Source organism: Castanea sativa, chromosome 1 (genome assembly GCF_040712315.1).
Source record: "Castanea sativa cultivar Marrone di Chiusa Pesio chromosome 1, ASM4071231v1".
NCBI lineage: Eukaryota > Viridiplantae > Streptophyta > Magnoliopsida > Fagales > Fagaceae > Castanea > Castanea sativa.
In genome coordinates, this window is record NC_134013.1 from 4,040,822 (window position 1) to 4,067,483 (window position 26,662).

Below are 26,662 nucleotides of genomic sequence, written 5' to 3' on the forward strand. Positions count from 1 at the left end.
AATTCCATCTCAACATCACAATTTGAAAAAACCCCTTCTGAATCTTTTGTATTTATCTCAAGAAATTTTTGTTGATTTCCTTCCATCTAACGATTCCTTTCACTCAGGGATTGTGGCTCAAGAAACAACTCTTTCTCCATACATATTGGGGTGGTTTTGATTAGATCACTAGCCTCAGTAGAGGTAGAATCCGAATTGAGTCGCACTGAGGTTGGGTTCATCTCCGAATTTTTAGTTTGTGGCTGTCTATTCAAATTTGAATTTGAAATTGAAAGGGAGATAGGGTTTGCGGCATTACTAGAATTCAAATTTGAAATAGGATTTCGTGATTTCGAAGGTACCTGGTTCTCTGAAATTCTTAAGGAGTCTTCCATCTAAGAGACAGCTGTTTTTGAGATCAACTTTCCAATTGGCAAGGGTTTGATCATCTGTGATCGGTTTGGGGAAGAAGCTCTTCCATCATCCTCCACTTTTGAAATCAGATTGTCTTCATCAACTTCATCATTGATGTTTAATTGGTTGAAAGCTTGTTTGCCTCAATTGGATTTTGGACCCACTGCTCGAAGCCAAGGACCGAATTGAAAGTTCTCTTCATCCATTGAAATACACCCTTTCCTGATACTTTGACATTCACGCTCTTGGTGTCCAAGGATTCCACATCGGTAGCAAAAAGTAGGCAGTCTCTCATATTTAAAATAAATCCACCCCTTTTTAGCGTTTTCAATTTGGAGCATCTTCCCTCTCATCAATGGTTTTGTAATGTCAATATCCACCCTCATACGAAGGAAAGGGCCCCATGCAAGGTCTCTCTTAGGAGCATCAATTAAAAGTGGAATACCAATCTCATTGGCAATGTGGTTACCAACTGATAGATTCATGCTTTTTATTGGGATGTTAAAGACCCTAATCCAAAAAGGAGACCTTTGAAATTTGACATTACCAAGGCTAAGATCACCATCAAAACACTTCAACAAAGCCAGTCTCTTGTCAAAAGACCATGGGCTTTTGTCCAACACATCTTTCATATGCTCCTCTGTGACAAAAACTGCCAAAAATAAATTGCTCCCCATTTCTTTGATGATTACCCGATCAGGACCCTTCCACAATTGTTGAAGGGTGGACTTGAAAGCCTCCTTGTTAAAATCCTTGTTAGTTTGTAGCCTAAATAAAAGGCTGAATTGAGCTTGTTCCTTTGATTGTGCTACCTCCTGAGAATTAACGGAAAATACTCCTTTTTCCTCCTTAGAGAGACTAAATTTCTTCATAATTCTTCCATAGATGAATCCATAATGTATAAAGAAAACGAGGAAAATGAAAGGATTAGATGTGGAAAAAAGTATGGAAAGGTTTATGGTATAGAGCACGAAGGTATAAGGCTAAAGAAGGATGAGAAAGGCAAAGTATGAAATCCCCTACTACGATCAAGAGAACCAAATTGGAAAGGTTGGAATCTTGCGTTTGGAAAATGCAAGTTACGAGCTTCTACTGTCCCGACTACTAAGAGCCAAGAAGAGAGAAGTGTGTACAATGCAAATTCAATAACTCTAGTTCAAAATAAAATTTGAAAATAAATATAAAAAGATTAGTCTTATATACAACAATCATTTCAAATATAATATTTGATAATGAACTTTTTATAAGATGAAACAAATTCATATTTTCCTCCAAGGCTAATTGGACTGAAAAAATTAGACGACAAAATACTCAATACCCAAAATAAATTGAGTATTGACAATAGGTGTAACCACGGTGTCTAAGCCCAACTTTTTTTTATTTTAAATATTGACAATAGTTGAAAGGAATTTTTCACCAAATCAATTAAAATAAAAATTGTATATATAAAACAAATCTTCGCATAAGAGCACAAACCAAGTTCTTGATTCCTTTGTCTAGAACAAAAGTCAGCAAAAAGAATGATTCCTCAACAAACAAAAAACAAGGAAAAGTCAGAAACTGTCTTAGCCAGCTATATTTGACCGAAGTGTTAGGTTTTGAGTTTGTAATATTGGCAAACCATGACAAAAAGTAAGTCTCATTGGTTTAGAATAGTGTACTTCCAAGTCCAAGACAAAAAACTCAAGTTCGGGATGAAAAAAAAATGAGTTACAATCTATTTCGTTCGATTGGTACTTGATCAATCGAAAGTCGCATATCAGCAAAAAATCAGCAAACGTAAAAAGCCCATAACTTGACCGTTTGAAGCCCAAATCGTAAGCCATTTTTTCCAGTATTTAAAGGAAATTATAAGCTAATCCTTGAGAGGTTTTTCAGAGTTTTTTTTGAGAAATTAGAGTGCATCTTGTGTCTCTTTTGTAGATCTAGGGTTTTGTACCCAAAAGCTCTCTAAAGTCTTCTATCGGTGTTATTCCTTGAAGAATCTCAAGATCCGATGTTGTAGAAGTTGTTGCATACAAGATCAACGTCTAAGGAGATCCAAAACCTTTGAGTGAAGTCTCAAAGTCACAAGCAGGTGAGCTTGTGTTGGTGCAAAGTCCAAAGAGAGAAGGAGTCCGTGGATTCGAAGCTTGCACGTGATCGTGTCAGTAAGTTCTACATGTGGTAGTAATAGGATGTTAATGGTCTAAGTCTTATTGTAAACTTCAATTCTTTCTAGTGGATTTGCTTTTTATCTTGAGGATAGTTAGGTTAAATCCTCCTTAGGTTTTTTACCGGTTTGGTTTTCCTAGGTCATCATATCGTGGTCTTATTTATATTTCCACTGCTTTACATGATATGATTTTATTGTGTTAAACTAGATCTGAATAAACCTAATAATAAACTTGGTTAATTAATTAGCTGGTTAAGCAATCTAGTTTACAGGGATCTAAAACCTAACACGAAGAATTTTAAGTAATTAAGATTAAGAACCAACTTCACCTTCAAGATTTGTAACTGTACACCTTCTAAGAAATTCACCTCAGTCCGGACATTTAAATCCCTCTCCTCTATTAACTATCAAATTATTAAAAAGAAGTATACACAAAACACCAATGACTAGCCTTCGCGGAAAGACGGAAGTGACAAACATAAGTCCTGTGTAGTTGAAGTTAAGAGACTTTGTCATATAATTAAACCCATATGGGCTCAAATTAAATATAAATATCATCCGAAAGACCAAGTAATCTTTTACCTAACGGACTACCACCAACCACTTCAGACTATATTATGGCAACCAGTTCAGACCATATTTTTTTTTGACTGAAAAGATAGAATTTATATTTATATTAAAACAAAGACAAGGTACAAGAGTAAGTAAGGGTCCTGAGACATTTCAGGCCTACACAGCTAGCCTGCCACCCAGGACAAAGAAAAAGCAGGGAAACCTCACATCACCAATCCCTTCTAAAGCACAATTGCCTGTTAGTTTCCCATTACATCCCCGCCTAATAAAACCATGCAAAGATTGTCCATGTCCATCCATGCGAAACTTACACAGCCCCACTAAGGCCAATATCGTCCTTCTATGAGCCACACCAACCCCTGATGATCATCCAAGAAGGATATTGCACCTCGTCGAGTGAGTGTGTTCAGACCATATTAGAATGAGTGTGTTCTTACTTCTTAGCATTACTCGTGGTATTTTTTAATATTGAGATTCTCCAATATGCTAATAGATTTGGCTACTGGATTAAGTTGCTTACCTTTTCTCTATGTTCAGTCAAAAGGGTTATGTGCAAAATTAAAATTTATATGAATTGTTTAATTTGTTTCTCCTACCGTCCTATGCCACCTTTAGAGTCACAGGCACGAGGCAAAGACTAAATAGCTACTGTATTAGATTTATTTGTCAAAATTCTTATCCCAAGAATTTTTCCTCATTTGGCTAGAATATTTTTTTACCCTCAATAATCAAAAGGTATGATCAATTATAAACAACCCGATATTGCACGGAAAAAAGGCATAATTGGTTGCAAAAGGAAATTAGACTTCCTAATCTTATGCATGGTTGAGTTTGAAAGGGACATGCAAGACAACACACCAACTCCATATGGTGTGCTCGACCTATTCGTAACCTATTAGTTGAGAGAGATGAAAAGTGAGAGGATAAAAAATATTTGTGTTTTTTATTATGTTTTTTAGTATAAATACAATAAATTTTACAACTATTACCACAACTTCTAAGGTGATAGATTGTGATCTGTTCAATATCGCTTTCACATAGAACTATTATTGACATTACTTTTATTATACACTAACCATCGTTGTCAAAATCCCGATTTGGATCCTACAATCTTACGATTTAACGATCCCACCTGTCCAAAATGATCTAGATCTTTTAAGGATCTTTGTAATCGTTTAGAATTTGTACAATTCTGACGATTCCAAGCGACCTTAATTTCTTGTAATCTTCTTTAACTTAACAGAAGACTCAGTTGAACCTAAATGAAAAATAAAATCCCAATAAAACAAGTTTTTCTACTCTAATGTAGAGAGAGTGTCAATTGGACTCAAATAAAAAATATCTCATCAGAGTGTCACATTTGAGGTTTTTAGATTATTTAAATGATGCTTACAAATGGATGTAATGATGTATAGTAATTATATCAATAAATGTATGATTTATGTGATTATTTAACATACCAATATGTATTTTTTGTTTTTTTCTCAAATAATGTAAGATCTTACGATTCAGGATCCAATCTTACGATCTACGATCCCAACTACCTCTCACGATCCTACATAGGATCCCGATTTTGACAACGTTACACTAATCACAACTTGCTACCTCAATAGTTTGAAAAATAAAATATAAAATATATTGTGTATCTAATCTTATTGCACTTGGACACATTACAAGTGTGGATGGAGCACCTTCCACCTAAATTCCTAATAATGCAACTGCTCAATATTAGGCGGAAGGTCCATTAAAGCTGGTCTTTTATTCAAGCTTGATTCATAGGTTTGGGTTAGTTGCAAAATTGACCACATATGGCAGAAAGTCAAGCTTTAATGGAATAAAACACCAGCAATTTGCAACTGACCCAAACCCAAGAGATCTTTTTGCATTTTGGCCTTTAATGGAATAAAACACAAGCTATTTTTTTCTCTGAAAAAATAATAAGCGACTTTTTTTTTCATTAATTGGTTAGAAAACTTGTTTAAGAGGAGTTACTTCTTTTTTTGGGTTTAATCCTTAACCTTTTATCTCATGTTTAATGGTCCATGGCCTTTCAAATATTTCAGTTTTAGTCCTTGTACTTTTATGTTTGTATAAAAAAAAAAAGTATATGTTGTTAATTATTTAATGAAAAACGGTAATGTAGGAGATTCGCTCCAGTGAGATATATTTACTAGTATTTTTTCCCCTTTTGTTTATTTTGAATTGTGATTGTTCAGCAAAATCCAAAGAGTTTGGATGGCAGCAAAAGGGGGAAGAGATTGGTTATTTAATATAAGATAGAATTTTTACTCTAATTTAATCTAAGTGTATATGTGTATGAAGCTCCCTCCTGAAGACTTGAACCCCGGCCCTTGCCCCCCACACTTTACAAGCATTTATACTTGTAGAGTAACCACTGCATCAAGGGTGCGCGGTGGTGAGATAGAGATAATTAAGCAAGTGAATTTTACAGTTAAAAAAAAAAAAAAAAAGATGCAATTACTTGAAAAAGTTTAAGAGCCACAAGCGAATCTACAAACTAGGCAAAAATACAAAGGAAGAAAGTGACGAAGAACAACTAGGATACAAAGAACAACTAAAATACACACATTCACACCCATAAGAAGCTTTGCTGATGCAAGCTTCACTAACATTTTCTCAAGGTTTGAATCCCCCCAAACTCCCAATCCCAATTGTGTTCATATTACTTGTTTGTAGTGAACTTGTGAAGGATTTTATTTATTTGCCTCTTTAACAAAATTAACCATTTTTCCTTTGATATTGTATCTGATTTAAGTTGTGTTAGATTTTATGGTCCACAGCTTTAATCTCTTCACATTTTTGTTGCTATCAAATCCCTAGAATTTTATTGAATCAACTTAAAACAAATAGAAAAAAAGCTTATAAATTTCTGTCGCTTGAGCAAACTTTCTCTCTGCTCGAGCGAATCTCCTTCCATTATCACGTCACCTTTTTCCATCCAATAATTAACAACATAAACTATTTGGTACAAATTTAAAAAGTAGAATACCCCATCCAATAGTTAACAACATGAACTTTTTGATACAAACTTAAAAAATAAAATAACTAAATTGAAATATTTGATACATTAAAAACTATTTCGAAACATGGACAAAGAATAAAAAATGTACACTTCTCTTTTTTAAAAAAATTTGAGAGGCTCGACTCTTTTTAGTTTTTTGGTGTAGAAACAAACATAAAGGGAGAGGGAACTAGGTCAAAAAAGATATTCAATATTCATACCTACCCCCAATGAATTTGAGAGGCTTGACTTGGCCCTTGATGAAGAAAAAAGATATTAGTACCTATCCCAAATTGCCTGTCAGTGAGGCACATAGATGGCGTGTAGCCGATGAAAGAGATGATTTATTGGATTTCCTCTGTTTTGTTTTGTTTTGTTTTTTGTTTTTTGTTTTTTTTTTTTGTTTTTTTTGTTTTTTTTTTCACTTGCCCTTTATCTCTTTCTTCTATTAAAATTGAACCTTACAAAATAGAATCCTTCCTAACGAATTTTCGTTTTTTTTTTTGGATGAATGAATCCTTACAGACAATTCAACTAGCGGCTGTGGTGAGAGGAAATTAAAGAATATGCATTATATAATGGCAGGTTGTGAAAGAACAAAATAGAAAGCATGCGAGAACTAAAAGTCCACTTTTACCTGTTGCAATTAATTTATGATTACCTACTCTTCTTCCTAAGAATTGAACAAAACAAGTTCACCTATCAGATTTCAGGTCAAGAGAAGGTCGATTATAACTATAAGTAGACTCTTAAGAGGCTATACCCTCATCTACATGATTGCACGACAAAATCTAAGACCATGGACCAATCCCCAATCGGGAAACGAACATGACTTTTGTTAACGAAGTGCCCCCAAATATTCCTTAAGAAAGCTTCTATGGTTCCAATTGCGTTAGGAAGCAGTAGAAATGCAAAAGAAAGATACGTTAATTAAAAATTGGATTTTGTTTACTCATAATATGGCTAGAGCTAGACTGTCCATAAAAAAGTATACTATATAAATTGGCTTTTTAAATCTTATTGCATTTGGTGTGTCTATAAAATATAAAGAATAACAGAATATATAAAATAATGCTTAATTGGAAAACAAATGGGAGAGCCCAGTCAAACATCAGCAAATCCTCAACTATATAAACCAGAATGGCTAATCAAAACTGAGGAGATTGAAGAGTACCACTTAGCCCTCTAGTCTCCTTCAAACAATTTTATAACCAATTTCTGATGTCTACTCTTCCTAAAATCCGATACATCTCAGAGTGCTTTATCAAACCACAGTATGCTTTAGAAGAATCAAAGAGGCCCTTCTACCTGTCACCATGGGATCTTACCATGCTCTCTGTACACTATATCCAGAAGGGTCTTCTTTACAACAAACCTCTATCGGCAGATGCCCAAGAAGACTTCATCAAGTCTCTATTGGACAAGCTTAAGCAGTCCCTCTCTGTGGCCCTTGTCCATTTCTACCCACTTTCAGGTCGCCTTGTGACACAAATAAATGAAAACCCACCTTCAAGCCTGGTTTTTGTTGACTGCAGTAACAGCCCTGGAGCCAAATTCATCTATGCAGCTCTAGACATGACTATATCTGATATCCTTTCTCCGATTGATGTTCCATCAATCGTTCAATCCTTTTTTGATCATGACAGGGCGGTCAACCATGATGGTCATACGAGGCCTTTGCTTACAGTTCAAATAACAGAACTTAAAGATGGCATCTTTATAGGATGTTCCATGAACCATTCTATTGTTGATGGAGCCTCTTATTGGCATTTCTTTAATGCTTGGTCTGAGATTTTTCAGGCACAGGGAAATAACATATCTCTAACACGCCCGCCTATCCATAAGCGATGGTTTCCTGATGGTGGTCCAATCCTCAACCTCCCTTTCAAACACCAAGATGAGTTCATTTCCAGATTTGAAGCACCAAAACTCAGAGAGAGAATGTTCCACTTCTCTTCGGAATCCATAGCAAAACTCAAAGCAAAAGCCAATGCAGAATCCAATACCAGCAAAATCTCTTCCTTTCAGTCCTTGTCTGCACTTGTCTGGAGATGCATAACGCGTGCACGCGGTCTACCACATGATCAGGTAACTCATTGCAGGTTGGCCATAAATAACAGGGCAAGGATGGAGCCACACTTGCCTAATGATTACTTTGGAAACTCAATTTCTGCAGCGGCAGCAGGAACCACAGCTGGTGAATTGCTTGAACATAATCATGGATGGGCAGCGTGGAAGTTGCATGAGCTTGTGGCTAACCACACTGACAAGGTTGTGCGTGGCTGGCTTGATAACTGGCTGAAGTCTCCCTTTGTTTACCAACTTGATCGGATGTTTGATCCATACAGTGTAATGATGGGAAGTTCACCCAGATTCAACAAGTACGGGAATGAATTTGGAATGGGGAAAGCAGTGGCACTTCGCAGTGGGTATGCACACAAGTTTGATGGGAAAGTTTCATCATACCCAGGTAAAGAAGGAGGAAGCATTGATTTGGAGATGTGCCTTCCACCGGATTCAATGAGCGCTCTTGAGTCTGATGAGGAGTTCATGGATGCTGTCTCTTTGTCCCACCAGTCGCACTAGTTTCCAAAGCTCCACCCTGCAGAATACCAAGCCAAATCTGTCATTTGTGAGGAAAGAAAGCAATACATATTTGTAAGTGTCTAAGCGTTGCAGTTAACCTGTGCTGTGATTCAAATGACATCAAATAGTGCTGGAAATGGATGGGTGTAATGATCTTTTATTGGTAATATCAAAGAGTAATTTGCAAAGAATATGATGTTATTAAAAAGATACCTAAATAAAAAGATTTTGTGACATTCATCTGCCGAATATATCAAACATGTTATATGTCATTCTACATACCAATGCAACAGGTTCTGTTTTGAGTGTAAAATTGCAACTACCTACTCATATACCATGTGAAAGATTAAGGTTATGTTTAGTAACAATTTTTGTTTCCTATTTACAAAAACTTGTTTTTAGAAATATAAAGAAAAAAACAATTTTCTTGTATTTTTGAAATTAAAAACATGTTTGGTTAGTTGAAATTAAAAAAAAAAAGTTTTTTGAAGAAAAAAAATAGAAAATACTAAAATATATTATTACTAGAATTTGAACTCTAATGCTAACTCATTAAATAAGACAGATTCATTAAATTAAATGCATGTTTTCATTGACTTTTGAAAATTAGAAACTAAAAACAGTCTTTTACAAGTTTTCAGTTTTCTTCACAAATTGAGTTTTGAGAATAATTTTTGTTTTCTGTCTATTTTGAATTGCCAAACAAGTTTTTTAGTTTCAAAAATAGAAAATTGTTTTTAAAAAAAGAAAATAAGGGGAAAAAACAGTTACCAAACATACCCTAAAGCTCCACCTTGTAATTTTTGGCCCTCAACTTATATCAACCATAGCTCAGCATAAAAGGCTAAAAGCATCCTGATTCTTTGAGAATCTCAAAGTGAAACTTAACTTCATACATTCTGGATTTAAATACTTGGTGTCACTGCTCACGCATTAATTTTACTAGCTGCAGACCCACGCGATGCATGGGAAACTGGAAATATTATTAATGATCATTTTATGTTAAACTTATTTTAAAGTAAAAAAATTATAATAATAATTCATTAAAGATCATTTTGTGAATCGCTAAAAGGAAATTGTTACCAAATAAGTTAATAAACTACCATTATTATAAAAAAAAAAACCAAAGATATATAACATAACTTATTAAATTATTTAAACAAAATTTTGTTAAGAAATCATTTAAATTAGACATACCCTAGAAACTTCATAATTAAATAGTGTAGAGCAAACTTGGTCTTACAAAAACAATGAATTTAAGTTGACATACTAAGAATATTAATATAAAAAAGTAAAAAAAAATGAAAAGAAGACAAATCTTCGTGTAAATTTTTGCCTAGTTGAATATTACTCTCATACTTGTAATATAATAGAGGAGAAGACAATTCATTGTAATTTAAAGTAATTAAAACAATAGAGAACATACTAATATAGTCATACATTTGTATTACCTAATATATATATATATATATATATATATATATATATATATATATATATATATATATATATATATTAATAGGTAAATCTAAGAGAAAATCCAATTAGGTTTTAAATTGGATTCCAATTGTTGTCTAATTTTGCACCACGTGTCCTATTTAAGTTTTTTTAATTTTTGTTCTAAGTGAGTTGATGAGGCGCAAAAGACGAAGTGTTTAATATAAATAAATCATCAAATACTCAATAAACAAAAAAAGAAAAGAAGAAAGAGTAAACTGTATATCCAAAAGAAATTAAAATAAAAAAATAAAAGAGAGAGAGAGAGAGAGAGAGAGAGAGAGAGAGTACAATTTGAATGCATATATGTGTGTAATTGTAATTTTTTTAACTGTACTGTGCATATGCATGGTTTATACACTAGTTATTATAGTGTTTGATAACTTCCATTTTTGGTGAACCGTTTTAGATAGGACTTTGATTATTTTTATTATTATGCATTAGAGTCACAAAATTTTTAGATAGTTTATTCTTTTTTTCGCAAAGATGATGTGGATAATCAAATAAAGAATATTTGTAATATAAATATATTATATGTCTTGTCATTTTTTGGTGCGATGCATCCCAATATGAAGTATACGTCATGCAAATCTTTGTTTTTTATTTCATCTTCTGAAATCCAAGTGGTAAAGGAAAAAGAGAAAAAAATCTACAACCACTAAAACATGTTAATGGAGAAGAGGATAATGAATCAAAATTATTGTTGCCTAATATTCTTTTTACTATCTTCATTGCTACAATAAATTCAATGAAGCACCATAGGAATTTTTCGTAATGTTGAAAACCCATTTATGAATGAAGTTTGCTAACATAATAGTATTCTTCAACATTTATTCTTCCTATTTGTTCTTCTACATGAACATGACCTTCTTTGCTTTTTTTTTTTAATCCTTATTATAGTCATTTTATCAAACAAGTGGAAACATAGAATTGCAAATATTGAGATTACATTTAGCATTGAAATAGAGAGCAAACCATTTTACTTGGCAAAAATTCATTGTAAAAGAGACATTAAAAAAAAAAAAAAAAAAACATAATACTCCAATATACAAAACATGCTTGACATACCATATGGTTTTAAAGAACATAGCGATATCCCTATTCAAGAATATAGGATTGCTATTTTGAAATGAGCTCTTTTTTTGCAGGAGCTAAATCCAAAACCATTCATCTCCTGGTTAAGATAGATAGAGAACGTCTAATAGATTATATATTATCTCTTTGATTTTATACGGATGGTGGTGGCAACTGAATAGGTATGAACTTGTTGGGTTCAATGAGGAGAGGAAGAGGCAAGAAAGGAGGAGAGGGAGAGTCTATGGCATTAAAGAATTTACATGGGAAGTTAAAAACAATGGAGAGAGGGAGTCAGGGGTGTTATGGGAGTTGAAGTGAAAATTGTAGAATTGTTAAAGGACTAATAAAAAAGAATGCATGAAAATAAAATAATTTAGGTTATTAATTAAAATAAAATAATGACATGACCGCTATTGTGGCTCAATGGGAGCGTAGCAACAATAAATATTATGCTTAAGTTTTTAGATATATATATATATATATATATATATATATATATATATATATATATATATAAATGAACTCTTCCTCACTGAAATTGGCACATTAGAAATTATAAACAATTTAACATAAGTAATAAGTAGTCGAGCCTTGGTGCGATGACAAGTGCCTTTCACCAAAAGAAACAAGTCACAAGTTCTAGTCCAAAAATCAGCATCTTCGAAAAATTGGAGGTAAGGCTATCTATGATGATCTCCTAGAACTACACAAAAATGGGAGACTTGGGAGCTATAGGATATGACCTTTAGGGTTTGTTTAGATACTGCTTATTATTGAAAATTAAAAACTGTGTGGGTCTTTTTTGCAAATATTGGGCTGGACCACCTTCTGCTGCACTTGGCCCCAAAGTTTTATGGATCAGGGAGTTGGGACCGATCCAATAGCAACCTTCCTTAGTCCGGCTTGTTCGCAAACGATGAGTCCAAGCCCAAGGGAAGACGCTGCAAAGCGAGCATATCCTCTGTTTCATCCGCTGTAAAACTGTTTGCTGTAAAGTCTTCTGCTGTGTAATAAAGCTGTCTATGTGCATTAAAGTTGTCTGTTGTAAGGCCTTCTGCTGTGCAACAAAGCTGTCTGCTGTGCATTAAAGTCGTCTGCTGTGCAATAAAGCTGTCTGCTGTAAAATTAAGCTTTCTGCTGTGTTAATAAAGTTGTCTGTTGTGCAGTTAACTTCCTGCTGTGTTAATAAAGTTGTCTATCGTACAGTTAAGCTTTCTGCTGTGCTAATAAAGCTGTCTGCTGTGCAATTAAGCTTCCTACTGTGTTAATAAAGTTGTTTGCCGCGCAGTTAAGTTTTCTGCTGTGTTAATAAAGCTGTCTGCTGTGAATGACTACTCTTTATTTTCTGCAGAAATACTTTTCTACTTCCTGCACATAAACAAATCTAAAACCCAAAGAAAATAACAATCAAGCAAGTGTTAGTTTACATGGGTTAGCATATTCTCAAATATATACATACATATATTCATTAATATACTTATACGTATACACATATACATCTATAAAATATATTTTGCAGAACATGAGAAACAAGTTATATGTATATATATACTTATGGCAGGATAATGAGTCAAAAGTAAAACTCGTAATAACAAAAATAAAGAAGAAAGCTTCGGTAGGAAAAGTTTAGCTAGTATAATAGCTAACACGGTAAATACAATAAAAATGTGCTACAACAGAATAACTAGTACAGCAAGTAAAGATACCACAGCAGGACAACTGATGCGGCAGACGTGATAAAAAAGTGCTGTTGCAGATTGACTAAAATATAGCAGATATAAGTTATAATGAGAGAAATCAAATATATTTGCAATTGAAATGAAGTATTGAATTTTCCCATAAAATAAGTAAACCAAGAAGGAACCCAAACCCCAACTTGAACAACCTTATTATAGGCTCCTGCCATCAAAGTTGTGTATTTTGGAGAATAGGTCTAAATGGCTACTAGCTATTACTTTTTGGAGACTTCAAAGAATGGGTTTGCTAAGAGGGAGGGAAAAGATAGTCTATTGATGCATGCCCCTATTCTTGCCGCGTTTTCTCTCTTCTTTTTACCACTTTCCTTCTTTCTCTCCGTTTTTTTTTTTTTTTTTTTTACTCTTAGTTTTCTTACTACTCTCTTGCCATAAGTTTTTTTTTTTTTTTTTTTTTTTTTTTTTTTTTTTTTTTTCTCACTTGGATCTTTTCCTTTAGGTGCTTCCTCTCTTGGGTCCCTTTCCCATTGGGTCTCCCGTGTTTACTGCCTCTCTTCGGTCCCCCCTTTCATCCATGACTACCTCTTCCTTTTATAATGTGCAAATTCAATGTGATTTCTCCCTTTTACCCCTAGGGCTTCACCAATTGTTTTTGGTTCGTTGTGGGCATCCATCCAAGACTACCCACTGACCCATTGGTTGCCCCAACCACTGCCATTGCTCAATTTTTTTGCTGCACCATTACTCATTTCACGACGAAATTTCCTTTTGTTTGTTCTTGCTGTATACCTCTATCTCTAGGTTCAAATGGGTAAGGATTAGGCTATCTTACTACCTAGCTCTATGGCAAGCATCAACTGGCCCAACCATTTACTACTTCTTTTGCGTAAGATACCATCTCAGCAAGGTATACTCCCAAAAGAAGTTATGGCAGGAAACCAAATATAGACCCCTTTTTCCCCCCACCACCAAACCACACCCTCTGAATCTTCTTGACCGTGGGCCCACCTCCCTTGTATTGGTTGGATACAGGTTAGTGGTGCTCCGGCCTTTCTGTTTTTGTCTTCTTTTATTCCCACGCCGTTTCTGCCATAGCAGATTAGTTCTATTTCGTCTTGCTGCGTGTTTTTTGTCTTATTTCTTTACGCGTTTCTTGCTGCGTTTGTCATTTCCTTAGGTTTGACTTTTCTTTCCTTCAAGTGATTTCTGCTACTGACGATTCCTGCCACTCCTTGTTTCTTTTCATCGTGCTTCTTCATATTAGCTTTCACGCTTGTCTCTTTTATACAAAAGGATTTAGGCCTTTGTGGGCCAAATAATGATGAATGGATCAAAAAGGTCTTGAGCCCAATTTATCTTCATCTGTCGAAGCCATTCTGCTGAAGAACCATATTTTGCGGCAGATCTGTATTCTGCGGCAAATTTATATTCTGCGGCAGATTTGTATTGCTGCAGATAGCTTTCCCTTGTATTTCTTCCTGTGGACCTCTCTTGCTCTTTAGTGTTCTTGGTGGGCCTTTGAGCCTTGCTTTTCGTCTTGCAACTTATAAGGCTTTCTTCCTCAACAAAAACATTGTAGTGAAATAATTTTTACATATGTGTATAGTGCCATGGGACCCAGTTTTGAAGTTTTTTTTTGCTGAATTCCGTCTTTGCAGGTCCTATGAATAATGCACGGAACCCACCATTTTTCAGCAAAACGCAAAAATGCACACTTAACCACGTAGACCCATTCAAACCAACTTTCCCACTTTCAAATTGGAATATAAGAAAAAACAAAAAAGCATATAAACAACTTATACTAAAGAAGAACACAACTCGCCAATTAGTTTTAAATAACTAATTAATCACTCCGAAACCTTAAGCTGCTAAGAAATCATGCTACAACTTACTGAGTTAATGTAGAAATCAATATTCTAGGTGTTAATGGGTTTACAACACACCCAACTGGTGTTATCCCTTGGCATAAAAGAATGAGAACCTATAGATTAGGCAGCAAAGCAAATGAGTTGCATATTCATATAATACCTATTTTCGCAAAAAAAGTTTAATATGTTATGAAACCATGAAGTTAATTATAATTCCAATACCTCTCACGTGTGGGAACATACTCCTTTTAATAAATGGAGCTTAACACATGAGAATCTAAACTTTTTAAATGAGAGGTTGAGTGAAACTAGGTTTGAAGTCAAGACTCAAGACCACCTACTCGAATGCATATTATGAGTTACTTATCAATGAAGGGCTAGAAAAAAATATTTCAATATACATGGAATCACCAAAGAACCCATTGCATCAACTATCATATATGAAAGTCCATTGAGTACAACTTTCTGTTCTTACATAAATGGTGGATCCTACCATGAATTTAATAGGATAGACCCACTCAGGACTAGCTCAAGGCCTAGGCCTAAGTGCCCCCCCACCCCCCCCAATTTGAAAAAGGTTCTAATAAGGCCATCATAAACAAATAATTATACAAAATGGTACCCAAAATTGTTAAATGACAATTGATATATATATATATATATGCATTTTGCATTTTCCCCACCTCTAAAAAGACCCTCAAAATATTGAGCTATAGTTGAATTGAAACTCTAAATTGTCTAAAAATAAATAAAATCGATTATGTCACAAAAACAAAAAAAAGGATTAAGTCATAAGATTTGCAGGGAAGAATCTCCTCCTTGCATGGTCAAGAATTGTTTCTAAACTTTGTTATTTCCACATATTCCCTAATAATCTCAACTCAAAATAAATAAAAAGAAAAGACTCATAAATATATCTTGTTATCGCTCTTGGTTGTTTCAGCCGATCTCCTTCAGTTTGTCGCATCACGTTTTTTTTTTTCATCCAAACAGTTAACAGTAGAAACTTATTGATACAATTTTTTTTTAAGAATCGACACAAACTTATAAAACTATAAAGAATAAAATGAAACATTCGAAAATATTAAAGACTAGGACAAATGTTAAGGGTAACAAAAGTAATTAAATACTTATCCTCCAGAATTTGAGAGTGAGTTAACAAGGCAATTAGTCTAACCGATAATGGCCCTTGATAAAAACAAAACGATATTGGTACCTACCACCAAATTGTCAAGAATATTGCTGGAGGTGAGGCACATAGTTGACATGTTACTGATGTCAGGAATGATTTATAGCAATTCGGAATTTGTCACTTGCCCTTTACCTCTTTCTTCTATAAAAAATTTGTAAACCATAAAAATAAAACCTTCAAACAATTTGACTAGCAGCTGTGGTGAGAGGAGATTATAGAATTTGATGGCAGGTTAATGAAGGGGAGGGGAAGACCCCAACAAAAAAAAAAAAACAGGTGGGAACAATTTGTTGGCTTTTACAAGTTGCAATTACATATTGTTTCTAAATCGATGCGTTTATGAGCACCTCAATTGACTAATGCTGTAATATAATCATAATTAGATTATTATATACATTATACTATAGTTATCAGCACCAGTACGCATACTCAAATATATCTCTAATATTACATTAGAGTATAAACTTTAACACAGGCACCAATTCATTCCAGGTGGGAAACTAAATGGGCGAGCTAGAGTCAAACATTTGCAAATCATCAAATTTATAAACCAAAGTAGTTATTCAAAACATCTGCAAATCACTTACCTTTAGCCTTCTTGAAACAATTCCGAGACCAATTTCAGATGTCTACTAATCCTCCTAAAATCCGATACATCTCAGAGAGCTTTATCAAACCACAATATGCTTCAGAAGAGTCAAAGAGACCCTTATACCTGACACCATGGGATCTTGCCATGCTCTCAGAAAACTACACCCAGAAGGGCCTTCTTTTTACCAAACCTCCAGCAGCAAACGCCCAAGAAGACTTCATCAAGTCTCTATTGGAAAAGCTTAAGCAGTCCCTCTCTGAGGCCCTTGTCCATTTCTACCCACTTTCAGGCCGCCTTGTGACACAAAAAAATGAAAACCCACCTTCAAGCTTGATTTTTGTTGATTGCAATAACAGCCCTGGCGCTAAATTCATCTACGCAGATCTAGACTTGATAATATCTGATATCCTTTCTCCGATTGATGTACCATCAATCGTTCAATCCTTTTTTGATCATGACAGGGCGGTCAACTATGATGGTCATACCATGCCTTTGCTTTCCATTCAAGTGACAGAACTAAAAGATGGTATCTTTATAGGCTGTTCCATGAACCATTGCATTGGCGATGGAACCTCTTATTGGCATTTCTTTAACACTTGGTCTGAAATCTTCCAGGCACAGGGAAATAATATTTCCATCACACGCCCACCAATCCACAAACGATGGTTTCCAGATGGTGTTAGTCCAATCCTCAACCTCCCTTTCACACACCAAGATGAGTTCATTTCCAGAGTTGAAGCACCAAAACTTAGAGAAAGAATATTCCAATTCTCATCTCAATCCATAGCAAAACTCAAAGAAAAATCCAATGCAGAATCCAATACCAACAAAATCTCTTCCTTTCAGACCTTGCCTGCACTTGTCTGGAGGTGCATAACGCGTGCACGTTGTCTGCCACATGATCAGATAACACGTTGCAGGTTGGCCACCAATAACAGGTCAAGAATGGAGCCATCCTTATCTAATGATTACTTTGGGAACTCGCTTTATGCAGTAGGAGTAGTAACGACAGCTGGTGAATTGCTTGAACATAATCTTGGGTGGGCAGCATGGAAGTTGCATGAGGCTGTGGCTAACCACTCTGACAAAGTGGTGCGTGACTTTTTTGATATCTGGCTGCAGTCTCCTTTTGTTTTGCAACCTGCTCGGATTTTTGACCCATACAGTGTAATGATGGGAAGTTCACCCAGGTTCAACATGTATGGGAATGAATTTGGAATGGGGAAAGCAGTGGCACTTTGCAGTGGGTATGCAAACAAATTTGATGGGAAAGTTTCATCATACCCGGGTTACGAAGGAGGTGGAAGCATTGATTTGGAGGTGTGCCTTTCGCCAGATTCAATGAGCGCTCTTGAGTCTGATAAGGAGTTCATGGATGCTGTCTCTCTGTCCTACCAGCTGCACTAGTTTCCAAAGCTCTACCCTGCAGATGTCCAAGACAAATCAGTCATTTGCGAATTGCGAGGAAAGAAAGTAATACATATTTGTAAGAGTGTAGTGATTCTAATGACATCAAATAATGCAGGAAATGGATGGGCATAATGATCTTTTATTGGTAATGTCAGAGAGTAATTTGCAAAGATTATGATGTTATTATAAAGATACTTAAATAAAAAGATTTTGTGAAATTCATCTGCAGAATATATCGTACATGTTATATGACATTCTACATATTCATGCAATCGGTGCTGTTTGAATGTAAAATTGCAACTACCAACTTATATACCATGTGAAAGATTAAAACTCCACCTTGTAATTTTAGGCTCTAAACTTATATCACCCCTAGCACAGGACAAAAAGATGAAAACAGCGTGATTCTTTGAGAATCTCAAAGTGAAACTTAACTTCATACATTCTAGATTTAAATGTTTGGGTCATGTCACTGCTCACACATTAATCTTTATGAGCTCTTCCACACTGCACAAAAGAAATTATAAACAACTAGTTGCAGACCCGTGGGGAAAGTATTTTATTTACTAAAAGTTAAAAATACTATTTCTCTTAAGAACTCAAAAGGTAAAGCTGGAAAGTCTTCTTTCCTAACTAATAGTTAAAAAAATTTAGTGCATCATAAATAGGCCATGCATAATAAATAAAAACTCAACCAACCAAAGTAAAAACAAAAATCTTTCAAAATAAGCATACATTAGACACTCTATCTCTCTCAAATAACAATAGCGTTTAGGGAGCTGATCAGGCTACACAATATTTATAGCAACTTCAAAGGCTGACATTACTTACCAGAAAATCTTGTTTTACTTTTCTCTAAAAAAAAAACTTGTTTTTGTAAAGACAAAAGAAATTAAAATATCTTCAAGTTACAGCCCTCTATTTCAATGTTGACTTCAACTCCAAAATGATCACTCCAATAGAAACAATCTTAGTATCTTACTAATTGACATCTCTTGTATCTTCACTTACTTTTATTGGTTCTTGTTTTAAATTTGAAAGCAAATTTAGACATTTACATCTAACACTGTCATCTAATTACTATAGTTCTATCCCTTTGAAATATGTAAAAAGGATGTGAGCTTGATTATTTTTTACTAATACAATGCTTATCTGGGTACATTCAATAATATCTACTAATCAGAAGATTCTAATAGCTTACAACCCAAAAGTAATTAACCACACCACTATTATATTAGGCTAAAAATAAGCATGATTTAGATAATATCTCCATGATCATGTCTACAGTGAAAAGAGCAACACCATTGCATTAAGGATTTGGGATTCCGATGTATCACCTTCAATTTGGTTTCTATAGTGGCACGGTGGAAGCAAATCAATAGCCTGGCACAATCCCTGTAACAAAGAAAGCCAACTCAAATTATAAATATCTTTTGGAGAGCAAATAGTATATAATATATATAAACTATATGGTTCTTACCACTACATCACCAAGCACAGAAATACAAAGAGAAGTACAACCCCAACAATCATTATGATTTTAATCACCAATATTGTACACTAATGCATCAAGCATAAACTGCCAATATGGTTGGTTAGTAAGAGGAAAAGAAGGAAACCCAAAAACTAAAAATTTCCTAGCTTTGGTTGCCAAATGCTACATTAATTTTAGGTAGCAAACTTAACAGGAGAACTTTATACTTTTATAAAGGATCTTATATGAATGACTTGGGAGCAAAGAACAGTTCCCAACAAATTACATGTTGACTCAAAAGTAACAGAGCACTCCAATTCACAGAGCTGGCAATACCATCCAAACGCCAAAGGCAAGTGCTAAACACAACTTAAATAAATTTAAGACAATCTTGTTTTTCATTAGGATGAGATGCAAAATGCACTAATAATAGGAACATACATCTTATAGAAAAAAGAAAAAAGAAAAAAAAAGAAAAAAAAAAAAAAGGATATACCAACCCAATATGACACATTTCTTTGAAAATTGGAACTTCTCTAGGCGGGGCTCATTAGGGAATTGAAAAGGTAATGTCAAAGAAATAAACAATAGATTGATACCTCAATGTATAAGATACTTTCTAGAAACTAGGTTGTCCTTAAAATATGAATGCAGGCATAGAATGAAGAAAACCAAACTCAAATAAATCATTAGTCATCATTTCTTCATAATAGAATAATACAATTTTTCTGTACAAATATATATGATTTATGACTACTAAATGGGAGAATCAGACAGGGGACCAACTTCAAAATCAGAGGTGTTGACAATCTGTGCTACAAAAACCAAAGTTTTTAAGTAAAAACCAACCTAACAAATCAAGTAGATATAGTGGAGATTGGAGAGAGCAGCTTTACCACCAAATCTTAGATGTGTGTTTTGTTCATTAAATCTACATTAAAAAGGAATCTTCTTCACTGCCAAATTATTTTGGGAACCTTAGGCCTCATAAATTGCGTGGGGTCAAATACACCAAGAGAGGAAACTACAATGATGCAAACTTGCTTTGAAAAAAAAACACATGCATGTGGAGTTAATGGTTCAATTTTGAACGGAATTAAAAAAGACAAACCTTCAAATGTGCATTGTGTTGTTTTCCCTCCCAGTGCCAAATATTCCCATCATTCATGGTCCTAAACCTGGATTTGAAATACATTTCAAGACATCTCAAGAATCATTTAATCCACAAAAAGTGTGGCAAGGTTACTCACGAATCCGGATTGCTAACCTTAAAGTGAACCACCAATGTTGTAGATGATTTATAAAAAAAAAAAGGCAACTTTTATATGTAGATCATTACTAAAATATTGATACCATCTAAGGTATATTTACATTTACAATTATTGTATACGCTCATTATGCACCTTTCATTATCTTAAAGAAAATAAAAAAAACCATTTTTAAAATATGAGGAAAACCCCAAATTGAATTCACAGTTTTTATTTTTTGCATTGAAGCATAAAACTGCTAGATATACAATGAAAAGCAAAATACCTTTTATTGAGCATTGTGGCAAAACGAAGATAAGAATTATGTGATATTTTGCATCAGACATGTTTTTCAATAGAAAATATCTAATCTCTGAACATATTACAATCTCATCTGACACTATCTCAAAATCTGAATATCAGTCCAATGGTACTGCAGCACGGTAAAAAAAAAATACCAACACCCAAATTCATTCAGTCCCAACAGAGAAATTTCAAATTCTACAGTTAATTCAAACTCCTGATTTGTTTTGCATCTAGTAATGGTAAAGTACTTGTTCATTAAACTGTATTGTACAGTCAGCTGTACCTATGCCCTTTTGTCACCAAGCCACCTCATGGGGTTCATCTAAGTATCCAGTCTACCATTGATTTTGAAATATCAATGGAGATTAAATTGATAAGTTTGGTTGCATAATCCAATTTGGGTGGTGGGACAGCAGTGACTATATATATACTTTGGCAAGAAGATGCTTAAGAATTAGGAAAAAAAAACTATCAACCCATCTTAAACAAAAGAAACACACAACTATTTTATCAAACAATTTGCGTGCATCCAACAAAAGCAAAATTTCAAAGATAGAGGAAGATGTAAAGAGAGAGAAGGGGATAGTTTTCAAGAGAAGGAATCAAGGACAGGAGAGAAAAGAAAAGAAATTCTAGAGAAAGAAAATAAAAAAGACAAAATACCTTGAGCTTTGTCAGTAAGGTAGGAAGTAGTGAAGGATATATGTATATTTGGATCTGAACTCTGAAGCACAGTTGTGAGAAGGAGATTGCTATTTATGGCGGAAGGAAGGACATAAGTGAGGGAGAACAAAATCACAATTCACAATTCACAATTCACAATCACATGTATATACATGCTAGAAAGAAAAGTTACACACCCAACAGGAGGCCAGAGGTTTGAGGCACAAATGAATAGTACCAAGTGGATCAACGGCTTTGTCCATTATTAATATCTAATTATTTTTAAAAAAAGAGAGACAAAATATAATGAAATGAGAGAGTAAAAATCAATGTAGCCACCGATATGGCTCAATTGAAGGACAACAATAATAAATGCTATCTTTTTGTCTTTAGATATTATATATAATATAGATATAGTTTATAAGAAGTTGAGCCTTGATGGGATAGTAAGTGTAAAGAGCCAAAAGAAATATTGAGGGCTCCCTGTTGATGGTTTTCTCACCACTGAGACCATCGGATATGCGGGTGGTCTCTGGATTCTTTGGAAGAAGGAGGATGCTAAAGTTTTGCACCTTGCCTCAACTGAGTAGGAGATTCACGCCACTGTAAAGGTATGTTCTACAAATCTTTCTTGGCTTTTTACTGCTATATATGCTAGCCCGCATTTAGCAGAAAGGAGAATTCTTTGGTCTAATATTGAAGAAGTTGGTTATTTGCATAATCTCCCCTGGCTTATGGTGGGGGACTTCAATGAGGTTTTGTGTGGTGATGATAAATTTAGGGGTAGGCAGATTAATACCAACAGGGCCTTTGATTTTAAGGCTTGTCTAGATTCCTGTAGTTTTGTAGATTTGGGCTTTGCAGGGCCGAAGTTTACATGGTCCAATAGGAGACAAATTACGGACCTAATCCTTGAGAGAATTGATAGATGTTTTGCTAATCCTCTATGGAGAATCCTATACCCAGAAGCAGCTGTAACCCACTTACCTAGAACTTTCTCGGACCATCACCCTGATTTGATTGAGTTAAGCAGGCCTAATGTTAACAACCTGAACAAACCTTTTCAGTTTCAAACTATGTGGCTTATGCACCCTAATTTCCCTAGACTTGTGAAAGATGCATGGTTTGAAAATAACCCCCTACCCTCGGCTGTTTCTAATTTCACTGAAAGAGCTAAGAAATGGAAACATGAGGTGTTTGGAAATCTATTTGCTAGGAAAAGGAAGGTTTTGGCTAGATTGAGTGGAGCTCAAAAAGCCTTAGCTAATAGGCCTAATGAATTTTTGGTTGGCCTGGAGAAACAATTATTAGATGAATACTCTTCAATTCTGCTACAAGAAGAAGAATATTGGGCTTTAAAGTCAAGATTGAATGCAGCCACTTATGGGGATCGTAATACATCTTATTTTCACATCTCCACTGTGATTAGGAGACCTCGAAATAAAATTAGGTGTATTAAGGATGGGAGAGGGGAATGGATTGCTAATGAGGAAGGTGTTAAAAAGCATATTCTTGCTGGGTTTGAGGCTCTCTACACTACTGGATTAGATATGGCCCCCATCTCTTCCTCAATATCTCAATTCTCTTGCTGCTATTTCACAGAAGAGGATCAAGATTGGATTGGCAGGGTAGTTACTGAGGAAGATGTTAGAAATGGGCTATGGACTCTAAAACCTTTCAAGGCCCCTGGTCCAGACGGGTTAGATGCTGGTTCCTTTCAGTGTTTTTGGTCAAAGGTTGGAAGATCAGTGTGCTCGGTGGTAATTTTGCCTTTAATTGTGGAGTTATCCCTGAATACCTAAATGAAACTCTCGTCACTCTCATCCCAAAATTCCAGTACCCTGAAACCATGAATAATTATAGGCCCATTAGCCTATGTAATACTGTGTACAAAGTTTTTTCAAAGATTATAGTTGGGAGAATTAGACCTCTTATCAGCAAGCTAGTTTCTCCTATACAAGCGACCTTTGTTCCTGGAAGGAAAAGCATTGATAATGTGGTGATTGCGCAAGAGCTATTCTATACTTTGGAAAGGAAAAAAAAGGGAAAGAGGGATATATGGCTATAAAAGTAGATTTGGAGAAAGCCTATGATAGATTGGAGTGGAGTTCCATCCACAAAGTGCTTCAAGCCTATAAATTTCCTTAGAATCTTATTAGAGTGATCATGAGCTGCATTAGCACACCAAAGGTTTCAATTTTGTACAATGGAGGGGCATTGGAGTCTTTTGCTCCCTCAAGGGGAATCAGACAAGGGGACCCTCTCTCCCTCTATCTTTTTATTTTGTGCATGGAGTACCTTGGGCATTTAATTGAGTGTGTTGAGAGCGTGTGGAAACCCATAAAAGCTTTCTGGGATAATGTAGGCATCTCCCATCTATTTTTTGCAAATGATTTACTCTTGTTTGCCAAAGTGGAGAGAGAAGCTTGTGAGGCGGTCTCAGAAGTATTGTGCAAATTCTGTAGTGAATCTAGCCAAAAGATCAGCCTTGGGAAGTCCAGAATTTATTTCAACCCTAATGTTGATTTAGAAGTCAGAGAGGAAGTTTGTGAACGTTTGTGCATCCAAGCCACAACCAACATTGGCAATTATCTCGGATTTCCTATCAAGCATAGAGGTGCAGCGAGGAATCAGCTCAACTTCATCGCGGAGAGAGTAATGAAAAAATTAGCAAGGTGGAAAACTCGATTCTTATCCTTTGCTAGAAGAGCGGTTCTAGTGAAATCAGTCGTGGTTGCTATTCCTAATCATGTGATGCAAGGTTGGGTTCTGCCAGTCCACTTGTGTGATAAATTAGACAAAATCAATAGAGATTTCCTATGGGGAAGTACCAGTGAGAAGAGAAAGCTTCACTTGGTCGAATGGAGTAAGATTATAACAGATAAGGAGAATGAAGGTTTGGAAATCCAAGCAGCGAGGGCGAGGAATATTGCTCTCTTGGCCAAGTTAAACTGGAGAATGAATCAAGAAAAGGATGCTTTGTGGTCCTAAGTGATATTGAGGAAGTACTGTTCAGCAGATAGGAGAAGGTCTAGAGAGCCAGACAAACTGCCTGCATCCCCTAATTGGGCAGCAATTAAACTTGGCTTCCAAAACTTTGCATAAGGCATTTGTTGGAGTGTAGGTAATGGTGCTAGGATCAAAGTTTAGTCTGACTGTCGGGTCAAGGGGGAGTCCTTAAAGGAGTTGGTGGAAGGCCCACTGACAAGGTTTGAGCTAGATATGGTGGTTGCTAACATGATATGTAGTGGAGGACAAGGGTGGAGATGGGATGCCATTTCTTTTGAGCTACCCCAGGCCATAAAAGATAAGATCAGAGCAACTCCTTGTCAGCAGATAGGGAGAGCTGAAGATACCATTATGTGGAAGTTCTCAAAGGATGGTGATTTTCATACTAAATCAGCTTATGACCTTGCCAACCTTACTCAAGTTCAGAATCATGTTTTTCAAGGGCAATGGATATGGAAGTTGGACATGCTCCCAAAAATTGTCAACTTCATTTGGCTAATTATGCGCAATAGCGTGCCTGTAGCTCTAGGCAGTTCCCCTGAATACTTGTCCCATCCACACCTTCTTGTGGTTTTTAGGTAATAGCTGTAAGGCTAACGATCACTGTTCAGATATCATTTCCTCATTAATGCGGTCAGAGACTTAGGTGCAGAGCATTCAATGCGATGGTAGTAGCTTTCTTCAAGATATTTCCTATCCGTTCTTCCTCACTGTTCCCTTGTGAAAAATATCTTCATCTACAAGACCTTCCAAGATATCATTCTAATCAACATGACATACCATCTGATATTCACTTCACCTGGCCGAGGAGATACCCCTTCTCGGACTACTTTTGCAAACCCATTACACAATAATCTGCTTATGGGCGCTTAAGTTCGACATCCTTATTACCATCAATCTGTCCTCAGATAGGTAAGTATCCTCAGATCAAGCCCATGGCCCAAAAATATGCCTTGGGCCTTTTATCCTCACAATAGCCCCTCAAAACTTCATTTTTCTCTTTCATCCGAGGAGAAAATTGGAGTTTTGACCCAATGCCACAACTTTTGCATGCTTCTCAAATTTCCACACGTGAGAACGTCACCTCTCACTTTTGAAACGGCTTTTGATGCTTCGAAACCCACAATGCCTCCATTAAATGCTATAGGCAGCGCCCTGTCTTCCACGTCCAATGGTGAGATGCAAATCTAACAGTCATAATTTCCCCTTAAAATTTTTGAGAGGGAAAATTCCCACTCAGTGCTGCATCTCATATAAAACGTCTAGAAGGTTGCAATTATTCCATTACTTCAGAAATCGATCAGCCCTTAAGAATTACCTATTTTCCTAACTCCCAAGAAGCTCCAGAAGAATCACGTATTCTTTTTCCAGTAAGTTTTCACGATCCCAAGCTCTTTTCTTCTCAGCTGTTCTTCTCGGAACCATTAATTTTACATCTTTTTTCTAAATCGTCATTTTTACTTCGTCCAAATGGGTAGATTCAAACGTTTAGTAGACACTCCCGTCGGTATGGAGGGATTCCGAGCTAAATACCACATTCCCTAAGAAGTGGGTTTGAGGTATTGTGCCCCAGACGCCATATATGACGATAGGAAAGAAGGGGAAGTTGTCATTCCCATAATCGCATTTTTAGAAGGAGGAATGACACTACCCATGGGGAACGTAACCAGAGACTACTTGTATAATCATAGATTATGCCTGGACCAATGTGCACCTAACATATTTAGAATCTTAGGTTGTGTCGACGCTCTCAACGAGCAAATGGGTTTGAGACTCACATGGCACGACATTGTCCATATGTATGAGTGTCGCTCACTTAAGGACGCGGGGTATTACCTCAAGTCTAGGTCTAACATTGTTAGACTCATATCGTGTCTTCCCAAATCTAACAAAGGCATGAAGGA

General features: G+C 35.5%; 4 protein-coding genes across 4 annotated transcripts; 3 read left to right on the forward strand and 1 right to left on the reverse strand.

The window, feature by feature from the left end:
- Positions 1-536: 536 nt before the first annotated feature.
- On the reverse strand, positions 537-1,265 carry LOC142622271 (uncharacterized). The gene has a single exon (XM_075795717.1). The coding sequence runs from the start codon at positions 1,263-1,265 to the stop codon at positions 537-539; it is 729 nt and encodes a 242-aa protein (XP_075651832.1).
- A 6,040-nt stretch (positions 1,266-7,305) lies between these two features.
- Positions 7,306-9,042, forward strand: LOC142605421 (putative acetyltransferase At3g50280). Its single transcript, XM_075776873.1, has one exon. It carries the CDS (start codon positions 7,365-7,367, stop codon positions 8,727-8,729), a length of 1,365 nt encoding a protein of 454 aa, XP_075632988.1. The 5' UTR covers positions 7,306-7,364; the 3' UTR covers positions 8,730-9,042.
- A 6,979-nt stretch (positions 9,043-16,021) lies between these two features.
- LOC142638565 (putative acetyltransferase At3g50280) lies at positions 16,022-18,248 on the forward strand. Its single transcript, XM_075812596.1, has one exon. It carries the CDS (start codon positions 16,683-16,685, stop codon positions 18,054-18,056), a length of 1,374 nt encoding a protein of 457 aa, XP_075668711.1. The 5' UTR covers positions 16,022-16,682; the 3' UTR covers positions 18,057-18,248.
- Positions 18,249-22,483: 4,235 nt separating this feature from the next.
- LOC142622283 (uncharacterized) lies at positions 22,484-23,551 on the forward strand. The gene has a single exon (XM_075795728.1). It carries the CDS (start codon positions 22,484-22,486, stop codon positions 23,549-23,551), a length of 1,068 nt encoding a protein of 355 aa, XP_075651843.1.
- Positions 23,552-26,662: the final 3,111 nt, after the last annotated feature.

What these genes read in the sequence shown, in the direction of transcription:
- LOC142622271 (XM_075795717.1), bottom strand. Translation starts at nt 1,265, where the DNA reads ATGAAGAAATTTAGTCTCTCTAAGGAGGAAAAAGGAGTATTTTCCGTT.
- LOC142605421 (XM_075776873.1), top strand. Translation starts at nt 7,365, where the DNA reads ATGTCTACTCTTCCTAAAATCCGATACATCTCAGAGTGCTTTATCAAA.
- LOC142638565 (XM_075812596.1), top strand. Translation starts at nt 16,683, where the DNA reads ATGTCTACTAATCCTCCTAAAATCCGATACATCTCAGAGAGCTTTATC.
- LOC142622283 (XM_075795728.1), top strand. Translation starts at nt 22,484, where the DNA reads ATGGTGGGGGACTTCAATGAGGTTTTGTGTGGTGATGATAAATTTAGG.